Source organism: Myxocyprinus asiaticus, chromosome 7 (assembly GCF_019703515.2).
Source record: "Myxocyprinus asiaticus isolate MX2 ecotype Aquarium Trade chromosome 7, UBuf_Myxa_2, whole genome shotgun sequence".
Lineage (NCBI taxonomy): Eukaryota > Metazoa > Chordata > Actinopteri > Cypriniformes > Catostomidae > Myxocyprinus > Myxocyprinus asiaticus.
This window is the reverse complement of record NC_059350.1, coordinates 44,806,649-44,828,489: the sequence shown is the minus strand read 5'-3', so window position 1 is coordinate 44,828,489 and position 21,841 is coordinate 44,806,649. Positions and strand designations below refer to the sequence as shown.

The window sequence follows — 21,841 nt, the reverse complement described above, 5'->3', positions numbered from 1 at the left end:
CTATGATGTGTTCAAATGCGCCGGGGGAACCCCAGAGTATGATGTAAGAGGGGAAACTTACAGAGCGGCATGGATATGGGGGTAAAAAGAACATGGATTAAACAGTGCATACAAACGTGGACAGTGCTTTCGAGTCTTATGCAGCTTTCTCACAATTATCATCTTTCTGGTGTCCATGTAAATGTACCACAGTTTGACATCCATTCAATCTCCAGAGAAATTATAATTATAATTTTAAAATTATATTTTTAACGTTTTTCAAACAAAATTATTTTAAGCAAGTGAGTTTTTGAAAAATATAAAAATGGACCTCTAAGAAGTTTTGAGAACAACTAATAATGAGTGTTTACATTTACCTTATTGGTTCATGTAAAAACATTACCTAGATTTTTCCAGTTACCCCTTTTAAGGTGTGCATGTAAATGCTTTTATCGCATTCTGTCAGCTTGAGCAGTGTGCATATATTTTTAATTTTTTTATTTTGCAATCAAGACTAAAAAAAGCAGATAATTTCAACAACTCACATTTCTTGTATTAATGGTAAATTGATTTGCATGTAAACACTTAAAACAGGTTTATAAAATGAGGTGATTTTCGACAGTTACTGTAATACTGTATTCAATAAAAATAGCAATGTTTAAGATTTTGCAAAAGCCATTTGAGACAAACAAATCTGTGAAACTACGCAGATTAGAGCAACTGGAAGTAAACCAGAGGATAGAGGATAAGGAAGAACAGAAGAGACTGAAAAGAGTAGAGAGTTAGTTAAAAAATACTAACCTCTCATGGGTTTAGCCGTCCACTTCCTTAGACACAGAGGAAAACAGGAAATAAGAAAAATCAGTAAAGTTGAAGTAGGAAACAGCCAGTGAAGACTTAATCTAAACATGGTGTGTATTACAAGCAAGCTTTATGAACTCAACACAACAGGTTGCATATGTTCTTAAAGTTACTAAACAACTGATTAAGCATTTAGTGTTATTGATATTAACTTTAAACATACCAAGGATTTCTATTGTTTTTAAAAGATTGGTCCTGGTAAAAAAGTATTAAATAAGGGTAAATATATTTTTTGTCGTTACGTCCTTGCAATTCTATGCTTGCTTGCAATACATCCTGTTAAGAGTCACTTTTAAACAGACAGACACTCTGCAGAGAAGTTCCCTGAATAAGAAACGTACATCAAATAACTAGCTAGATTCATGTTTTCTCTTATCACTGTATTTTCATATTTTAAAATATGAAATTATGTTCCATAATCATCATCAATAGGAAAAATAGACACATAAGACACAAAGGGTCATTTAGTGACTTAATCATGCAAAGGGTAGAAGTATCCAGAGGGATCAGAGAAACTTTCATTATTAATATATATATATATATATATATATATATATATATATATATATATATATATATATATATATATTTCATTTTCATTATTGGCACCCAAAACTACTTCAACTTCTATAATCAAAGTTTGAAACTTTCAGATATAGGTAAACCATAGAATTCTTCATTCAAATTATTACAAACTACTCTTGCCAAGTTTTACAAATGCAATGAAAGTGAATGATGACTCGTTCTGCCAAACGTTTGCTTTTGTATTCCAAGGAAGAAAGTCATGCAGGTGTGGAACAGCATGAGTGTGAGTAAATGATGACAGAATTGTCATTTTTAAGTAAACTATCCCTTTAAAAAAAAAACGCTTTCAGTTTTACCATTGTTACATTTCAAACTAATGCCAATGTATCCCTTTTTTGAGCTAATTATAATGTAGTCCAAATACATGTATTCTCACCTTGGCTATGAGGAAAGGAATAACTGAGTTGCTCGATCACATCCTCTAGTCCAGTGCTTGCATCCTGTGAGGGACTGGACAGTTCATCATCACCTGAAACACACAGAAATCACTCAATTACATCTAAGAACCAGAAAATCAGTCCCTGCTCCTGTCAAGCAAAGAGAATATTTACTGCCTTTATTATTGACAGAGTAGATACTTAAGGTGATGTAGAGTAGTTTCAAGTGGATTTAGAAGAAAAAATTAGACAGAAACAGCAGCATTCAGCTCAGTGAAAGTCAATTTTGCATTTCAAACAGAACTCTGGGAAGAGTAAAATAGTAAAAAGAAAAAGCACAATGGAAAATCTTTAAGAAAAAAAATTAAGAATATATTATATTATTCATAAAATGGGCTGTTCACACAGAACACATTTCTGCGTCCATCTGTTTTTCTATTTAAACATGCGCTACACAGACCTCTTCTACTATTACCATGTTTCTTGCTGCCTTACATACAAGTCGCTGTGTCAAGTTTAAAGGACTTTAAAGGCGGGCCACCACAGTCAAGGTAATTAATGGGAAACACTGTTTAGACATATAAGAGGTAACTGTACTATAAATCATACTGTACATTTCAGAACTCAAAACTTCCTCCCCAGTCTAAAAAGAGCATTTATAGTTGCCACCCTGCTGAAACATCTCGTTTTGAAATCTGTCTGTTCGTGATGTCACGAAACAGCTCATTTGTATTTACACATCCCACAACATGTGTCATCGCAACCTTGGCCCCACCCACTGGTGCAAAGTTCAAGTAAAGATGGCAGGCCTTGTGTAATATCAAAGGGGACCCATCTGGACTATTTTGAATTATTTTGTATATAAACCTGAACTACACAGACTCTTTGACCGCTGTCATGCATCTCGCCACTTTTAAAATATGCAGTGTCAAGTTACAACTCTGAAAGGGAGAAGCAATTCTCTCATTCAGCTGCTGCCTCTGTGAGGGACGCGTTCTTTCGCCCATCTGCGCTATTTTTAAGTGTTGGAGTACGCAAACACAGGACGTCTTTTTTTTTTTTAATCCTCTTTTCTCCCAGTTTGTAATGCCTAATTCCCACTACTTAGTAGGTCCTCGTGGTGGCACGGTTACTCACCTCAATCCGGGCGGTGGAGGACAAGTCTCAGTTGCCTCCACTTCTGAGACAGTCAATCTGCGCATCTTATCACGTGGCTCATTGTGCATGACACCGCGAAGACTCCGCATGTGGAGGCTCATGCTACTCTCCGCGATCCACGCACAACTTGCCACGTGCCCCATTGAGAGTGAGAACCACTAATCGTGATCATGAGGAGGTTACCCCATGTGACTCTACCCTCCCTAGCAACCGGGCCAATTTGGTTGCTTAGGAGACCTGGCTGGAGTCACTCAGCACACCCTGGATTTGAACTTGCGACTCCAGGGGTGGTAGTCAGCATCAATACTCGCTGAGCTACCAACGCCCCTGCAACATAGGACATCTTTGACGATGGACGTCTTTGACCATTTAGGTGTGTTTCCGGCAATGTGCACCTCAGTGCGCCTTCAGTATGTGTGTGTGTGTAATTTCACCATTCTTTGGACTATGATGTGTTTGTTTTTCTCAGCTTATGTCAGCATGGATTGCTTGTGAACAGTCAAAATACAATTCAAGCTTTGCAAAGGAACTGTTATTGAAGTATGGGGCAGGTAAAGACACTTCAAAAATGTAAATAAATTATTTCATTTATGAATATTTCAAATGTCATGACTGTTTGATAGTTTATGATGCTGAGTGTTAACAGTTGTGCTTGAGATGAACAGTTTAATATATTCAGATGCAATGTGTTGTATGTGTATTATGTGTAAACCCAGCAATTGTGTTTTATAATATCGAGGTTAATTCTCTTCTGATTGAGTTTACTGAGTTTGAGGTTCTGCATGATGTGATTAGCATGTAGCTAATCATAACAGTGGGCATTTACATTGAAGTTTTAAGGAGGCGCTTAGGCCAAAACCAAGCGTTTCAGACAGAGGGACAAGAACAGTGTGGAAAATGATTATATTTTATTAAATTATTAATTGTTTTGGTGCAAAAAATCTTTTATAACGTTATCAATGGACCTCGGGGAAGATAATAAAATTATTTTAAAAAAATATTTTAAAAAAAAGCACTTTATGACCCCTTTAAAAAAAGTTCAAGTCTGGGTTACATTAAGGCACTTACAATGGAAGTAAATTTTTGGAGGTTTTAAGGAGAAATGTGAAACTTATTATTTAAAAAAACAAAAAAACACAAAGCGTCAAACACAGTGAAGACTTAACTTAAAAGAGCCATTTTACAATGTCAAAACAAGACTGGAGTATTTTTTGAATAAATGACACCCCATCTTGTTGGATTTTTTTTTTTTTTTATAGTGAAGAAAAACAAATATGATGCTGTCTCTCTTGCATTTATTTATTTTTTTATCTATTCTGAAAAACCTCTACTGAAACCAGCCTGGGCTTCAAGCCAAGTCTTAAAATTTAAGCTTCACAAGTATAGTTATTTAATTATAGTATCAGTTAACCTGTAACATTTAAAGTAAATTAATTAATACATTTTAAACAGCCTTCAGTATCAGATAGAGAGGAAGTTGTATTAATTAATTTGTTTACTTTTTAAAAACACATAATTCAAAGAACACCAAAATGATGAAAGACCATTTGTTTTCTATTCATACCCTTAAAAAATGTCTAAAGCAGCTCACTTTTAATTAATTTACATTTATGCAGATGATTATACAGTTGTGCTCAAAAGTTTGCATATCCTGGCAGAAATTGTGAAATTTTGGCATTGATTTTATTCTTTTATTTAAGGATAGTGATCATATGAAGCCATTTATCACGTAGTTGTTTGGCTCCTTTTTAAATCATAATGATAACAGAAATCACCCAAATGACCCTGATCAAAAGTTTACATACCCTTGAATGTTTGGCCTTGTTACAGACACACAAGGTGACACACTCAGGTTTAAATGGCAATTAAAGGTTAATTTCCCACACCTGTGGCTTTTTAAATTGCAATTAGTGTCTGTGTATAAATAGTCAATTAGTTTGTTAGCTCTCACGTGGATGCACTGAGCACGCTAGATACTGAGCCATGGGGAGCAGAAAAGAACTGTCAAAAGACCTGTGTAACAAGGTAATGGAACTTTATAAAGATGGAAAAGGATTTAAAAAGATATCCAAAGCCTTGAAAATGCCAGTCAGTACTGTTCAATCACTTATTAAGAAGTGGAAAATTCGGGGATCTTTTGATACCAAGCCAAGGTCAGGTAGACCAAGAAAGATTTCAGTCACAACTGCCAGAAGAATTGTTCGGGATACAAAGAAAAACCAACAGGTAACCTCAGGAGAAATACAGGCTGCTCTGGAAAAAGACGGTGTGGTTGTTTCAAGGAGCACAATACGACAATACTTGAACAAAAATGAGCTGCATTGTTGAGTTGCCAGAAAGAAGCCTTTACTGCACCAATGCCACAAAAAAGCCTGGTTACAATATGCCTGACAACACCTTGACACGCCTTTGGAGTGACGAGACCAATATAAAGCTTTATGGTCACAACCATAAGCGTTATGTTTGGAGAGGGGTCAACAAGGCCTATAGTGAAAAGAATACCATCCCCACTGTGAAGCATGGTGGTGGCTCACTGATGTTTTGGGGGTGTGTGAGCTCTAAAGGCACGGGAATCTTGTGAAAATTGATGGCAGGGTGAATGCAGCATGTTATCAGAAAATACTGGCAGACAATTTGCCTTCTTCTGCATGAAAGCTGCACATGGAACACTCTTGGACTTTCCAGCATGACAATGACCCTAAGCATAATGCCAAGTTGACCCTCCAGTGGTTACAGCAGAAAAAGTTGAAGGTTCTGGAGTGGCCATCACAGTCTCCTGACCTTAATATCATCGAGCCACTCTGGGGAGATCTCAAACGTGCGGTTCATGCAAGACGACCAAAGACTTTGCATGACCTGGAGGCATTTAGGAAAGACGAATGGGAAGCTATACCACCTGCAAGAATTTGGGGCCTCATAGACAACTATTACAAAAGACTGCATGCTGTCATTGATGCTGAAGGGGGCAATACACAGTATTAAGAACTAAGGGTATGCAGACTTTTGAACAGGGGTCATTTCATTTTTTTCTTTGTTGCCATGTTTTGTTTTATGATTGTGCCATTCTGTTATAACCTACAGTTGAATATGAATCCCATAAGAAATAAAAGAAATGTGTTTTGCCTGCTCACTCATGTTTTCTTTAAAAATGGTTAACATATGACCAATTCTCCAAGGGTAGCAAACATTTGAGCACAACTATATCTAAAGTGACTTACAGTGCATTCAAAGTAGCCTATTCACTAATCGGTATGTGTGTTCCCTGGGAATCGAACCCATGACATTGGCGTTGCCAGCGCCATGCTCTACCACTTGAGTTATGGAAAATGTACAGGATTTTAAAATTGATTCTGAAAACAAAGTATAAATGATTTATAAATATATTATTTCAGCAGTTCCTTGGTGATGGAAAACAGTGTATTCAAATAAGCCATGATTTAGGAGTCTGTCATAATGAAATAATTAAGTTGTTAGTAATTATTTGACTGATTAGTTATTTACACTAACTGAAATTTCAGACTACGTTTAATCTGGTTTAATGGATAATCAAAGCTAAAGGGTTATGTTTAAACTGAAGTTGTTAGGGACATTTAGGCCTACCCATTGTCTCTGTGGTTTGGCTTGCGGCCACACGCAGTGAGGCCAGGCTGGTGTCAGATCTCGGGGAGGCAGTGGAGGGTGAGGACAGGGTAGTGCCATTCACCTTGGACTCAGTCTGTGGCTAGGACATAGGTAGAAAGGAACCATATAGATTAGGCAGGGGACTAGATGCACAAATCAGTACTGGGTACTGTTTGAAAACATCTATATTTTCCTGTTTATTCAGATCTTGTTTCTTTGATATATTTTTCTTCATAAAACCCTTACAAAAATGTTTAACCTCTCTAAGTATCCATTGGTGGTTAAAATGTTATCAGAGATTTCCTCACAAGATTAGTAACTGCAACATGAGTAATTTTCTAAGTTTTGGGGATTTTATATCATTTACTTTTTAGAAACTCAAGTCAAGACAAAACAATAAAATGAAATGCAAAAAAGATAACCCTGCAAAAGAAGCCACTTGCAAATAATTATTAAATACATTAAACCCTGCCTTTATACATCCTTGGTGTTTAACCAACACATTTGTCCATTAGTTAGACACCATTTTTTACAATTTACAAATATAAACTTCCTGCATGTAAAATTTTTAAATGTCGGATGCCTGTTATGATATAGAAAAGTATACTTCTCAAAAGTTAATATAAAAAAAATCTTTAATTATTCATTGTTAAAATAATTATTCATGGGTAAATTAAATATATATATATATATATATATATATATATACAGTTGTGCTCAAAAGTTTGCATACCCTTGCAGAAATTGTGAAATTTTGGCATTAATTTTGAAAATATGACTGATCATGCATAAAAAAAAAACTGTCTTTTATTTAAGGATAGTGAAGCCATTTATTATCACATAGTTGTTTGGCTCCTTTTTAAATCATAATGACAACAGAAATCACCCAAATGGCCCTGATCAAAAGTTTACACACCCTTGAATGTTTGGCCTTGTTACAGACACACAAGGTGACACACACAGGTTTAAATGGCAATTAAAGGTTAATTTCCCACACCTGTGGCTTTTTAAATTGCAATTAATGTCTGTGTATACATAGTCAATGAGTTTGTTAGCTCTCACGTGGATGCACTGAGCAGGCTAGATACTGAGCCATGGGGAGCAGAAAAGAACTGTCAAAAGACCTGTGTAACAAGGTAATGGAACTTTATAAAGATGGAAAAGGATATAAAAAGATATCCAAAGCCTTGAAAATGCCAGTCAGTACTGTTCAATCACTTATTAAGAAGTGGAAAATTCGGGGATCTCTTGATACCAAGCCAAGGTCAGGCAGACCAAGAGAGATTTCAGCCACAACTGCCAGAAGAATTGTTTGGGATACAAAGAAAAACCAACAGGTAACCTCAGGAGAAATACAGGCTGCTCTGGAAAAAGTCGGTGTGGTTGTTTCAAGGAGCACATTATGACAATACATGAACAAAAATGAGCTGCATGGTCCAGTTGCCAGAAAGAAGCCAATGCCACACAAAAGCCCGGTTACAATATGCCCGACAACACCTTGACACGCCTCACAGCTTCTGGCACACTGTAATTTGGAGTGATGAGACCAAAATAGAGCTTTATGGTCACAACCATAAGCACTTTGTTTGGAGAGGGGTCAACAAGTATTGTGCTCCTTGAAACTACCACACCGTCTTTTTCCAGAGCAGCCTGTATTTCTCCTGAGGTTACCATCCACATAAGAGCTAACAAACTCACTGACTATTTATACACAGACACTAATTGCAATTTAAAAAGCCACAGGTGTGGGAAATTAACCTTTAATTGCCATTTAAACCTGAGTGTGTCACCTTGTGTGTCTGTAACAAGGCCAAACATTCAAGGGTATGTAAACTTTTGATCAGGGCCATTTGGGTGATTTCTGTTATCATTATGATTTAAAAAGGTGCCAAACAACTATATGATAATAAATGGCTTCATATGATCACTATCCTTAAATAAAAGACAGTGTTTTTTTACATGATCAGTCATATTTTCAAAATCAATGCCAAAATTTCACAATTTCTGCCAGGGTATGCAAACTTTTGACCACAACTGTATGTTTAATTAATATTTAAAATCCATGAATAATTATTTATAATAATTGATATTAATATACATATACCATGTATATCAATGCAATAATAATTATAAAATAATAGAACAGTTTCTAAAAATAATTCACTTTCATGATGAAATGGTTTGTCACCGCAAAACTATTTAAATTTACTTAAACCTCATTAAACACGTGCTTTAACGAGGCTGTTTAAACCCACCATTAAATCCAACATTAACAATTCATAACACAAGACCAGACTGCCCTCTTTGAAATATCGTCATAAATGCTGTAAAGACTTTGAGCATGTTTTAACATGTTGAAATGATGGATCACTTGATTTAGGCTGTTGTCCAGAGATTTTTGACAAGAGAAACACATGCATGAGTTAAACATAGAAACATATTTATTAGTATAAAATTGTCTAATAACAGAGATAAAAAGAGATTTGTTAAATTAAATCATAAGCAGTATACTGGTGCACTTGCAGCAAGCAAAGTCTTTATTGTAAATACAAAGATAAACATATTCATGGTGATGTTTGGAGTAAGATGGCAAGAAGCCAAATAAACCCAACATCAGAAATGTAAAACCAATAAGTCATTGGCTTTGAAGAAAGTCAAAGGGAGAGCTAATTTATCTCCATTTAGTCTAGTTCTTCTGACTTTGGCGGTCATTGGAATAAGCAGTACGAAGTGCCAATGTCTTGTGAGAATTTAGTTCAAAGGGTCCACAGAGAACATGTAAAACCATTCCCTTTAAGAACAAATCTGATTTACATTCCATTTGGCAGAGACCCCCAGCTGACTAATGCTTTTTTAAAAGTTGTATGCATAGAGACACTATGCTTGATTGGTCAAGACATGATGCAAACAGTATATCTAATTTAACCTCTTTTCAAGCAGAAGGAGCCAACTTGAAAAGTTGACATCAAACAAGCTCTCAGAAATTAATTACAGAAAGAAATTGGTTGTGGAAGAATGCCTTTTTACCCTTGGTTCGATTGCTTGGTCTGAAACCAAGTTCGATTTACTTTCCTTCCTGCCCCTGCGGGTCTTTTCATTTTTTATTTTATTACCACTGTAGCTAGGTAACGACTCAGACAAGGATGGTCCGTCTAAGTTGCGTTCATTTGTGTTTTTATTCAAAATTAAAAAACAATATAAAATATTCTTTGAAATTGTGAAAATACAGACAGAAACTAGATATGATTTATCATATTGTCAGTTTTTAAACAAAACTAATTAACAAATAAAAAGCAGTTTTGCTGTTTTTCTTTTGAAATGAAAAAAACTGAATATTTATATATATATATATATATATATATATATATATATTTTATTTTTTATTTTGAAACAACACGAATGAACACAGACCTAAGATGGACCAAAGTTACTGAAATCCTTTTTAGGATTTTTTTAATTTACCACAAAATCTTTACAAGACATTTGTTTTCAACAGAAGGGAGAACCAATGGATCCTTACCATAGTAAATCACCCCCTACAGTGTGGTGTTTTCCCCACTGATTTTAAAACTGCTTTAGTGAAACCTCTATTAAAGAAAGGGAACCTGGATATTTTAACACCCTGCAATTTTAGACCCATTACAAATCTCCCATTTTTAAGTAACATTTTAGAGAAACTTGTTTTTAATCAGCTAAATACATTCTTAAATGCAAACACTAAACTAGAAATGTTTCAGTCAGGTTTTAGAACATATCACAGAATGGAGACAACCCTGCTAATAGTGAACGATATCATAACAAATCTTGACAACAAGCCTTCAGTTCTGGTGCTACTTGACCTGAGTGCTGCCTTTGATACTGTGGACCACCAGATTCTTTTAGATAGATTAAATGAGCATGCTGGGCTGCCCAAACTCTTTTTTACTGGTTTACATCATATCTCTGTGGAAGAATTTGTTTTGTATCTATAGATGACCACTCCTTAGTTACTGAAATCCTTTTTAGTATTTTTTTTATTTACCACCAACAGAAGGGATTTCCAAAGGTAAGTCACTCCCTACTCCTCCAAACACCATGAGTTTACCTGTGGGGTACCACAAGGATCAATTTTGGGACCGTTACTTTTTCATTTGTACATGCTACCCCTGGGCAGTGTCATCAGGAGGCATGGCATCTCTTTCCACAGCTATGCTGATGACACTCAGCTCTATGTGGCCGTGTCTCCTGATGACACCGGGCCGATTGACTCACTTGTTAACTGTATTTTATATTTTATATTTTATTGATCAAAGGCTCAGAGAGAGCAAGTGACTCCCAAACTAAATACGACTCGGACAAAGATGGTCCGTCTAAGTTGCGTTCATTTGTGTTTTTATTCAAAATTAAAAAACAATATAAACTCTGCTTTGAAATTTTGAAAATACAGACAAAAACTAGAAAATTGTTTGTTTTGTGTTAAAAGAACAGAAAAATATTAAATCAGCTTGATCGTGAAAATTGAAATGATTTATCTTTTTTTTTTTTAAACAAAACTAATCAACAAATAAAAAGCAGTTTTGCCCTTTTCTTTTGAAATGGAATATGAATATATATCAATATATATCAATATATATATATATATCAATATATATATATATATATATATATATATATATCAATATATATATATATATCAATATATATATATTATTATTATTATTATTATTATATATTTTATTTATTTTTATTTTGAAACAACACGAATGAACACAGACCTAAGATGGACCAAAGTTACTGAAATCCTTTTTAGTATTTTTTTTATTTACCACCAACAGAAGGGATTTCCAAAGGTAAGTCACTCCCTACTCCTCCAAACACCATGAGTTTACCTGTGGGGTACCACAAGGATCAATTTTGGGACCGTTACTTTTTCATTTGTACATGCTAACCCTGGGCAGTGTCATCAGGAGGCACGGCATCTCTTTCCACAGCTATGCTGATGACACTCATGTGGCCGTGTCTCCTGATGACACCGGGCCGATTGACTCACTTGTTAACTGTATTTTAGATATAAAGGCCTGGATGTCACAGAATTTTTTTCAACCGGGATAAAACAGAAGTATTGATCAAAGGCTCAGAGAGAGAAACTGACTCCCAAACTAAATACACTTGAACTCAACCCAAGCCAAGAAGCAAGAAATCTAGGAGTGATTTTTGACTCTGATTTTAATTTCAAGGCTCATGTGTGGGGTGTCACAAAAGCAGCTTTTCATCATTTGAAGAACATCGCCAAAGTGAGGCCATTTCTCTCTGCGAGCAACACAGAGAGTCTGATGCACGCTTTTATAACTAGCAGGCTAGACTATTGTAACGCTCTCCTTTCTGATTTACTGAAGAATACAATAAATCTGCTACAACTGAATAAGACCAAAAGGAGAGCACACATTACACCTATATTAAAGTCTTTACAATAGTTACCTGATTTTAAAATTCTTTTATTATTTTATAAGGCACTACATGGCCTTGCACCAGACTACTTTTCAGAAATGCTTTTGGTTTATGAACCTGAAAGGCCCCTCAGATCCTCCGGTTCATCTTTTAGCTTAGTTAATAAAAGCAATTTATTTGGAGACAAGTAACTATGAGAAGCGCATTACACAATAATAAGTGTAATAATAATAATAAGCATGCAAATATAAAAATTATACGTCATCACTAGCGAGTTAGGAGGACGTATAGCTTTCATAGGAACTGTATCTCAGAGCACCTTTTCAAGTGAATTCGGGTTGTCATCTTGTGCACACAAGTTCAGAAAACCACTTTCACACCAACCAAATGAACCAAAGTCTGTTACAAATGGACTATTCCTCTTTTAGCTGTTCCACAAACCAGAACAAAAACATTTGGTGATGCTGCTTTCAGCCATTACGCTGCATGCCGCTGGAACAGCCTTCCGAAGGAGGTGAGAGGAGCTGGAAATATTGATATTTTTAAACGTAAACCAAAAACCCATTTATTCAGTCTGGCTTTCATGTAGTATTTTATAATTTTATGGTTTAAAATGGACTCTGGTACGCACAAAAAGCTCTAGTGTGAAAGCCCTCTTAGTCACCAAGAAGATCAGGCATTTCTCCTCAACTAATTTCTTTGCTCAATGAATACTACAGTCTGTAATAAGCACAAAATGTTGTGTAGTGTAACTGACTGAGTGTAAATGAGTCAATAATGTATTTTGTGGCTCCAGGTATATTACAACTTAACTTACAACATAAACTGTATCAACAACATATTGAGTATCAACATGTGCATTACCATGAAAAATAATTTCGACTCGTTAAAAAAACTAAAACCAGTAATGCACTTACAAGGGAAGTCAATAGGCCTGTTAACACCAAGATTAACCAACAATATAAATAGTCACAAACAAAATCAGCATACAAAAAAATTCAAATAAAGCTCAACCAAACGTAAAAAAAACAAAACCAAAAAACACGAAGCATGATATTTTAGAAGTTTTGTTTTAAAATCTTGCCAACTGTACATACATATATATGTACAACTGACACGATTTTAAACAAAACTTCTGAAATATCATGCTTCGTGTTTTTTTTTTTGTTGTTGTTAAAAGTTAGTTAAAAGTCTTTGGTTAAGACTTCAGCAGCCATTTACAGCAGCCTCAAAACTCAAAAAAAACTTTGTTTTAAATGATTACATTTAAAACAAAGACTTCATTCCACAGGTACATATAAAAGATACATTATTTTTCAACAGAAGTAACACACATGTAAATCCAAATCCCAGATCCCAATTATACAAAAACATTTTTATATTGATGCTGACAGCAGCTGAATTTACCATAATTGGGGCTCGAGCACCGATGATGTGAGAACCCTATTGTTCTTCTTTGCGTTTATTATTTTTTTCCCAAATGAATTGCATTTTTGAGGGCCTAAACATACTCGAAAACTCATGAAACTTTGCACATACATCAGAAGTGGCGAAAATGTACATCTGATATGGGTTCCAGAATTAGGTGTGGCAAAATGGCTCAATAGCACCACCTACAAACATTCAATGATGTGCGCTATACGCTACGTTTCACCTACACATATGAAAATCGGTACACATGTGTAACATGCCAATACCTACAAAAAAGTATCTTGGACCCATGCCCTAAACTCAACAGGAAGTCAGCCATTTAGATTTCTCTCTACAATTTTTGCTCAGTTTATGCCATTTCCAGGCCTCGTACTTTAATGAACTCCTCCTAGAGATTAAATCAGATCAACATCATATTTGGTCAGTCTAATCTAAAGGCCTTGGCGATGCTAAATTGCGAAGCATTTGAGTTTTCGTTGAAGGGTGTGTCCGTGGCGGCCTGACATATTCGGTATAAAACGAGTCACATTTTTGAGGCCTAAACATGCTCAAACTCATGAAACTTTGCACACATCTCAAAAGTGTGGAAAATTTACATCTGATACTGGTTTTAGAATTAATTGTGGCAAAATGGCTCTATAGCGCCACCTAAAAAATTTCAAAGAAGCAGCCCTCATGCCATGTTTCACCTACACGTAAGAAAATCGGTAGCATATGTAACATGTCAACACGTACAAAAAAGTCTCTTAGAGCCATATCCTACACCCATCAGGAAGTCAGACATTTTTATTTTTCTCTTCAATTTTTTGCTCAGTTTTTACCATTTCCAGGCCTCGTACTTTAACGAACTCCTCCTAGAGATTAAATCAGACAACATCATATTTGGTCAGTCTAATCTAAAGGCCTTGGCGATGCTAAATTGAGAAGCTTTTGAGTTTTCTTTGAATGGCGTGTCCGTGGCGGCCTGACAAAATTTGATGTTTTGCCATGAAACAGGAAGTTGTTATATCTCAAACATAAAATGTCCAATCTGCTCCAAACTTTACATGTTTTATAAGAGTCCCGGTCTGAACACTTTTATATGCCAATATTCAGTTATAGTCATAGCGCTACCTTCTGGCAACAGGAAATGACATGTTTTACACTGTGATACATTCTTAACACCATTTAAGTGCTAAAAAAATGCTAAAAAAATTGGAGTGACATTTCCCCTGGCACAGCAGCCCCAACATGCACCAGGGTGCGAGGGCCCGTTCATCGCTGCTTGCAGCTTTATTTACTGTTATAACTACAAATGTGACAAATCTTACAAATATTGACATTCAAATATACTAATGCTCTGTGCATTTCTCTATTTCACTTCAAGTTTTAGTTGACAATCAAAAGGCAGCATATTAACAGTTTTATATGTGACTGTGATTTGAAAGAAGCCGAATAAATGATCTGACACTAATACTGAAATACTCATCTAAACACATGTACTCTCAATATACAGAGAAACAATAAGACTGGGAATTCACACAATTGCATGACTTTGTTTCTTTATCGACACCTTTTGAAGTATGTTATTCACTGCCAGTGAGTTTAAACATTAATAAAAGTGAATCTTAAGGAAATCCGCCACCCACCTGCTCCAGTAACTGTCTAAGGCGTTTGAGTTGCGATTCGAGCTGTTTGTTGTGATCTTCCAGGATTTGCATTCTCGCTTCTAAGCGACCCTTGTGCTGCCGCAGTAGTTTGGCTTCGGCGATCAGCTCAGCGTCGCGTGGACTCTGGGGCGAGACCGGCAGCATCTGTGGGGGCGATGGCAGCGGCGACAGGCCCTTGTGGTTGTGTTGCTTTTTCAAACGATCGTACTCCGCTTGCAGCTTTCTGTAAACAATGACAACAACTTCAGAATAAAGTCTAGAAAATAGCAACATAGGAAAATGGGGTGGTAGTTTTAGGTACCTCACAATTAGATTTTACTCAGGAAGTCATGTTCTTATTCTAAAGCAGTTCTTGATGCATCTAAATTTTTTTGTAAAAGTGTAAGGGTGCAAGTCATTGGCAAGTTAAGGTGGCTTGTTGCCATATTGTGTGTAAAGATTCTGTATATAAGCTAAAAACTAAATATGTCTGCTCTATAAATATGTATATTTGTTTGCACACCTTTTCACAGTATAAGGGATGCTCCAATTGATCGGCCACTGATCAGTATCGGCCGATATTCACGTCCTATGACTCCATCGGTGATCTGTAATTTGGCCGATCGCATAAACCGATTGCTAATGTCGCAAAAGATGGGTGGCTCCTTTATGAGATCAGCAGCACTGATATAAAGAATATTTTGGTGGCCTATACTTGATTTAAAACTTCTTTAACAAGCCTTTTAAAATTTTTAAACTTAGTTTTTGTCAGCAAAAACTAGGAAAAGTGATATTACTGGGAAGAGGAATATTCAATGAATAGTGACAGTGTGCAGAAACGTACATATAACCAGTTATGACAGAGATCCTGATAAAAGGTGAAATTATCAGTATCGGGATTGGTATCGGTCGATCAGGTGACAAGAAGATCGGTGATCGTTATCGGCTGTAAAAATCCTGATCGGAGCATCCCTACACAGTATATATGCCATGGCAGATGTGCCCCCATAGCCGTTTTTGCAGTGTTGCACACTGCATGGAACTTATCTGTATCTATAATGTTTAGTCCTGCATGAACAGTTATTAGTAATTGATTTAAAATTATTTTTATAAATTTTTGTTAATCGATCCAGAATTAAATTGGTTACAATAATGATACGACAAAGGACTGGAAATTTTAATGACTAAAAACTAGGGCTGGGAAATTGAACGTGTTATCTTCTGCGATTAATAGTTGACTATTTAACCTAAAAAAAAACAATTTTAAACACAATAAATGTAGTATCCCTTTTATTCACTTCCTAAAACTCATTAATGTTTTCCCCCACTTCCTGACTATAATTGGCATATTTAAATTTCCAGGTGGTACACGCTCGACTCGACGGCTGTGGTGCAGTGCATGCTTATTCATTATGCACGATGCATGTCCCGGGCATTTATAAACACGGGAGCGGATTAAATGTAAGGAAAATGGAGACTTAACCCGAAAGCGTGAGCCAGGTGTGGGAGAGATACAGGCAAGCTGCCGTATCTCTTCGCATCACCCGAAAACGCTCACTCACTGTCAACTGAACCAGTGACAAAAGTGAAACCGTGCAAGAAAGACCCAGTGTGTGTGCCATAGAAATGAATAGTTTTTAGATTTTAAGCTTTAGCAAATTAAACTTCAGCATTTAATGTGTTATATGTGTATGTATAGTGTCTAATAATGCATTGGAAATAAAGCTTTTATGTGAATTAAAACTGCCCATTTGATCCTAAAATTAAAGTCCATTGGAAAAATGTGTTAACTATCCACAAAAAGCTGATCATTTAAAAATGTACATATTTAAATAATTAAAACAAATGATGATTCTTGCAAGTTCTTTGAGACAAAGTATAAAGTAAATATATTTATGATTATATTTACATTTTTGTTTTAATGAACCATGATTAATTGCAATTAATTACAGAAAACTGTGTAATTAATACATTTTTAATCGATTCACAGCCCTACTAAAAACATAAAAAAGGGTTTCATTTATATTGTAGTTTTTGTTTTATTTTTCTAATTGTTGATCTACTGACCATTTTAATATAGCTTTGTGTGCCCACGTTCTCACATCAGCAGTGCATGAGGACATGAACAATGTAGGCGAATGTTACCCTTAAAAGTAACACATTAGATTATTAGGTTATTCCAAATAAAGTAATAATTACACAACATTGTTACTTTTTATAGAAAGTGACAACTAGATTCTTCTGCGTTTCTTTAGCTCTTTCTCTTCCAGAATGGTAGCACCATGAATAGCTTGCAGTTGTTTTTTTAGTTCAAATTGATTTGTCCCTTCAGACTAATATATTAACATAGAACTGTATATATTTTCACTTTATAAAAAAATATCAGAATTTTTAAAAATAATTGTATGTACAAGCACATAAATGCAGACAAAGCTTTATTATAAAAAAAAATTTATAAAAGCAAAAAACAAATTTGTCATCAAGTACTTTATAGAAGGACTGCTCCTTTCTCTCATGATAAATGAGAGTGGTAATGTAATCAAACCTGTTTTCCTGCTCCAGATCATTGAGGACTCTCTCAAGCTCTCCCTTCTCTTCAGACTCCATTGAGATGAGGATCTGAGCGGGACTCTGCGGCTGGCTGAGAGGAGAGCCCTGATTCAGACTCTGGCAGTAGTGCTGGATCAGTAGATGTTCATCATCCCTACAATGGTAACAACAAAGTTGATACGTTTTTGCACCTTCATACATACAAATGATCTAATTTTAAATTGATCAAAAGAGGTTTAATCACCCTGGTGAAAAGGGACAAGCTTCTATGCAACTGTATTTCTTTACCACTATTCACCACACATAGTCAGATGTATAAATCTACTTTTCATGGTGTTCTGGGAGGTACTGAGACACTGGTGTAAATGTATTCTTTTTTTTGTTTCTTCCACACATCATTTGATTAATTTATTGTGTCAATACTATGTTAATTAGAATGTAAATGAGTTGCAAGCTCACATGCTTTCATTTGGCGATACATTCTCATTCATATACGAGCCATTCCGGTTCTCCATTTCAGCTAGCCTGTGAAAACACAATATCATTCATGCAGCCATTCATGTCAATAAGGCATCACTATTAAAGCAAACACATTCTGTGCATTACTACACAAATCCACAAGCAACAGACACACAAATGCATAACTGTGAACATGAAAAGCATGTTCGTATTAGTTCTCTAACTAATTTGTGACCTACATCATCCATGAAAATAGCTTTTGGTTTTAATACAATTTCAACCATAACAATTAAAGCAAAATCATGCATGATATCAACAGTGAATTCAAATCATCTGCAGTCCAGGACTTTATATCCTCAGTTTTTATAACCAACCACTGGGCGGCAGCATAATGATTCTGATTGCCGCTGGACTGTTTTCTGGTTCTGTTCTCCATAAGAAGCAAGGTAAGAACTACAGAAACAAGCAATCCAGATGGAGAACAACAACCATTTTAAGTGTTAGTTGGAGTAAAAATGAGATCAGGTTCAACTTGTGCAGTTGTTGGCTGTTATAACAACTCCAAGTTGTTAATGGATTTAACCTATTTAATCTCAGTCCATCGCTTTATGCAGGGCTCGACATTAATGCTTGTCCGCTCGTCCGGGACAAGTGGATTTTTAAAGGGGCAAGTGAAAGACAATTTTACTTGTCTGACCGGACAAGCAGCCTGATTAAAATGTAAATAACGAAAAATAGCTGGCTATATTTGTGATATAGCCTAGGCCTGTGTCACTTATTACAAACTGGGCTTGAAATTCGGTGGGGAATTGTGCACAAAATTTTCCCTGCTTTCGTAATATTAGAATAAGCATGACTGATCAGTGCTATGGTTTCTCTTGCAGCTTTCTGCGGCTCAGTGATCAGCGCGCTGTCGCATTTTTGCTGAACTTCAACCTGTTCATTTGACATGCAAATGTCGTTACACCTATATAAAAAGAGATCGCTACATACAAGCCACACAATTAAACTTTTGCTCCTGTTTATTAACAACGAAGCAGACTATAGTGCTACGCGTGACATTGGTGTGATCTGATTTTGCCTCACATCGTGCAGCTCATATTACAGCACCTTTCACAAGAAATAGCAAAAAATTATTTGTGAACCACTGACCTACTCAGCTGCTGGGTGAAGAGAAATGCTTAAAACATACAACTTCATCCTTAAACACCTGTTACATCTCTCATCTCAATCTCTCTAGAGCTCCATCTGACACATAAAGGTTTTTATTCTTCCTTTTGAATAATATACGTAAGCAGGCCTATGTACTGATTTACGTAATATAAATAATATATTAATAATATACTGTACATACATATTTAAAATATCATCCTATTATCTAGGTATTTCCTTCGACTGGATGTATTTAGTTTGTGGCACCATTCTGAATAAATTCTAAAGACTGTTGTGCGTGAAAATCCCAGGAGATCAGCAGTTACAGAAACACTCAAACCAGTCCCTCTGGCGCCAACACTCATCCATGCGATTATCTAATCAGCTAATCATGTGGCAGCAGTGCAGTGCATAAAATCATGCAGATACGGGTCAGGAGCTTCAGTTAATGTTCACATCAACCATCAGAATGGGGAAAAATCTCAGTGATTTGAAGAGTGGCATGATTGTTGGTGCCACATGGGCTGGTCTGAGTATTTCTGTAACTGCTGATCTCCTGGGATTTTCACCCACAACAGTCTCTAGAATTTACTCCGAATGGTGCCAAAAACAAAAAACATCCAGTGAGCAGCAGTTCTGTGGACAGAAATGCCTTGTTGATGAGAGAGGTCAACAGAGAATGGCCAGACTGGTTCGAACTGACAAAGTCTACGGTAACTCAGATAACCACTTTGTACAATTATGGTGAGAATCAACCACATCATCTCAAAATGCTATTCTGAGATGCGGGTTGGCACTGTTTAGGCGGCACAAGGGGGACCTACACAATATTAGGCAGGTAGTTTTAACGTTATGGCTGATCGGTTTAAGCTGGTACATGATTGTATCACATCTTGCTGGGAAATAAGTGACTGAATAAGATTATTGATGAGAATATTGCTTCTGAAAAAAATTATATTGAACATTTTTTATTTTTTTTTCTCTGCAGACAAGTAACTTATTTTACTTGGACAAGTGGATGACCAATTTGTCGGTAGTGAAATTTGACGATTCTCAATACCAGCTTCAAAACCACAACAAATAATAACACTAACTAAAATGTTAATTATGGAAGAATGGTTTCAAGTTCTTAAGTAATTATTCAAGACTAGAAAACAGTCAGTAATAAAATAACAATAAAAAAAGCAATGAATAGAAATAGATTAAAAATAATACAACAAAAAAATAAAAATTAAAAAAATTCAGTGCTTTTTTAACAGCTTTAAAAGTTTTCAAGTAAACATTCAGAATGAAATGCAACATAAAACTACTGCTGTTCTTTACTGTATGATTATAATACATTAATATTTAAAGCTACTAAAGTTACCCAGTCAAGAGCAGTGAGTGGTTTTCTCGTTTTCTTGTTATGGTTGTTTGATTATTATAATGACACACTAGACGGCAGCAGGTCTAATATCTTACATTTATATTTACAAGTCCGACATTTAATACAAATCCGCTTTTTTCTCCACTGTTTACGTTCACTTTAAACATCACTCTCTGTGTTTACATGAATACCTCACCAAGACGGGCATTTTGGCTGAATTTTTAAATGTATTTGACCGTTCAGGCACGCATTATGATTGACTACGTCGCGAGGCATCACGTTATAATCTAGCTGCAGCAAACGTGCGTGAGTGACGAGAGTCCCCGCGCCAGAGTGTGCATCAGCCGGGAGAAGATTCAGTCTCTTCCCCAGTCACTTCACGCAACTCATAGACGCGGCGCTGACCGCACAGAGAAGTTTATTTCCATAACCCGCTTCCTTATTATTTGAACTTTAATAAAGGAAGCTTTAATTATATAACACTGGGGCGTTTCATTGCGAAACGGAATGCGTCACAATAATCATTTGATCTCGATTATCTTGTTTTCATAATTGTTGGAAGCCAAAATCGTAATTGAAAATTAAATGTGATTAATCGGCCAGCCCTACAACATGTCTTTACAAAATAAGTACATTGTATTGTATATATTTTAATGTTAGTACAAACAGTAGTAGTTTAAGACATCTAATATAAAGTGGGACCAATAAAATTAATACCGTATGTCCATACAAATATATCAAAATATATGAATTAGAGGTTGACCGATATTGTATTTTCCTGATGCAATAACAGGCAAAACAATAAAGACATTAATACGTTTTTGCCTTACTATAAAGGCAAAAACAGATTAATCTGCCTATTAAAATTTCTATGCTTTGTTTCTACTATGTGTAATCTGTGCAAATGACAATACAATTACTTAAAACTTATGACTGTAGTTTTTAAAATCTATAAATTGAATGTGTTAATAAAATTTCTTAGTCTTTCCTTCCTGTGACATGGCGGGCCAGACAGAGGCTACAAGAGTCCAAATTGAATTAAATCCCAAACGCAGATTATTGTGCAACCAAAATACCAATAACAAATAAAAAGACTATTAACAATAAACAAACCCAAAATACAATGGGGACTCTTATTTTGACATGTTTGCACTTCATTGCTTAAAGCTGCTTATTCAAACAGATAAGGGAAATAAAATATGCACTCTACGTTCATTTACACAATATTACAATATAAACACTTAAAA

The 21,841-nt window shown here is 35.6% G+C and overlaps 1 protein-coding gene across 5 annotated transcripts in view; it reads right to left on the bottom strand.

Moving 5' to 3' along the window:
• The window catches only part of dmd (dystrophin), a 149,418-nt gene that overhangs the window by 4,920 nt on the left and 122,657 nt on the right, over positions 1-21,841 (bottom strand). For 3 of the 5 annotated variants that reach the window (XM_051701985.1, XM_051701981.1, XM_051701983.1), the window contains 5 exons: positions 18,077-18,142; positions 17,613-17,771; positions 15,068-15,311; positions 6,561-6,681; positions 1,802-1,894 (listed from right to left, as the gene is read on the bottom strand). In XM_051701985.1, coding sequence (XP_051557945.1) covers positions 1,802-1,894; positions 6,561-6,681; positions 15,068-15,311; positions 17,613-17,771; positions 18,077-18,142 — 683 coding nt within the window. Of the gene's footprint in view, positions 1-780; positions 807-1,801; positions 1,895-6,560; positions 6,682-15,067; positions 15,312-17,612; positions 17,772-18,076; positions 18,143-21,841 lie in introns of all 5 variants that reach the window. The other 2 variants (XM_051701980.1, XR_007897663.1) reach the window with 2 other exon arrangements.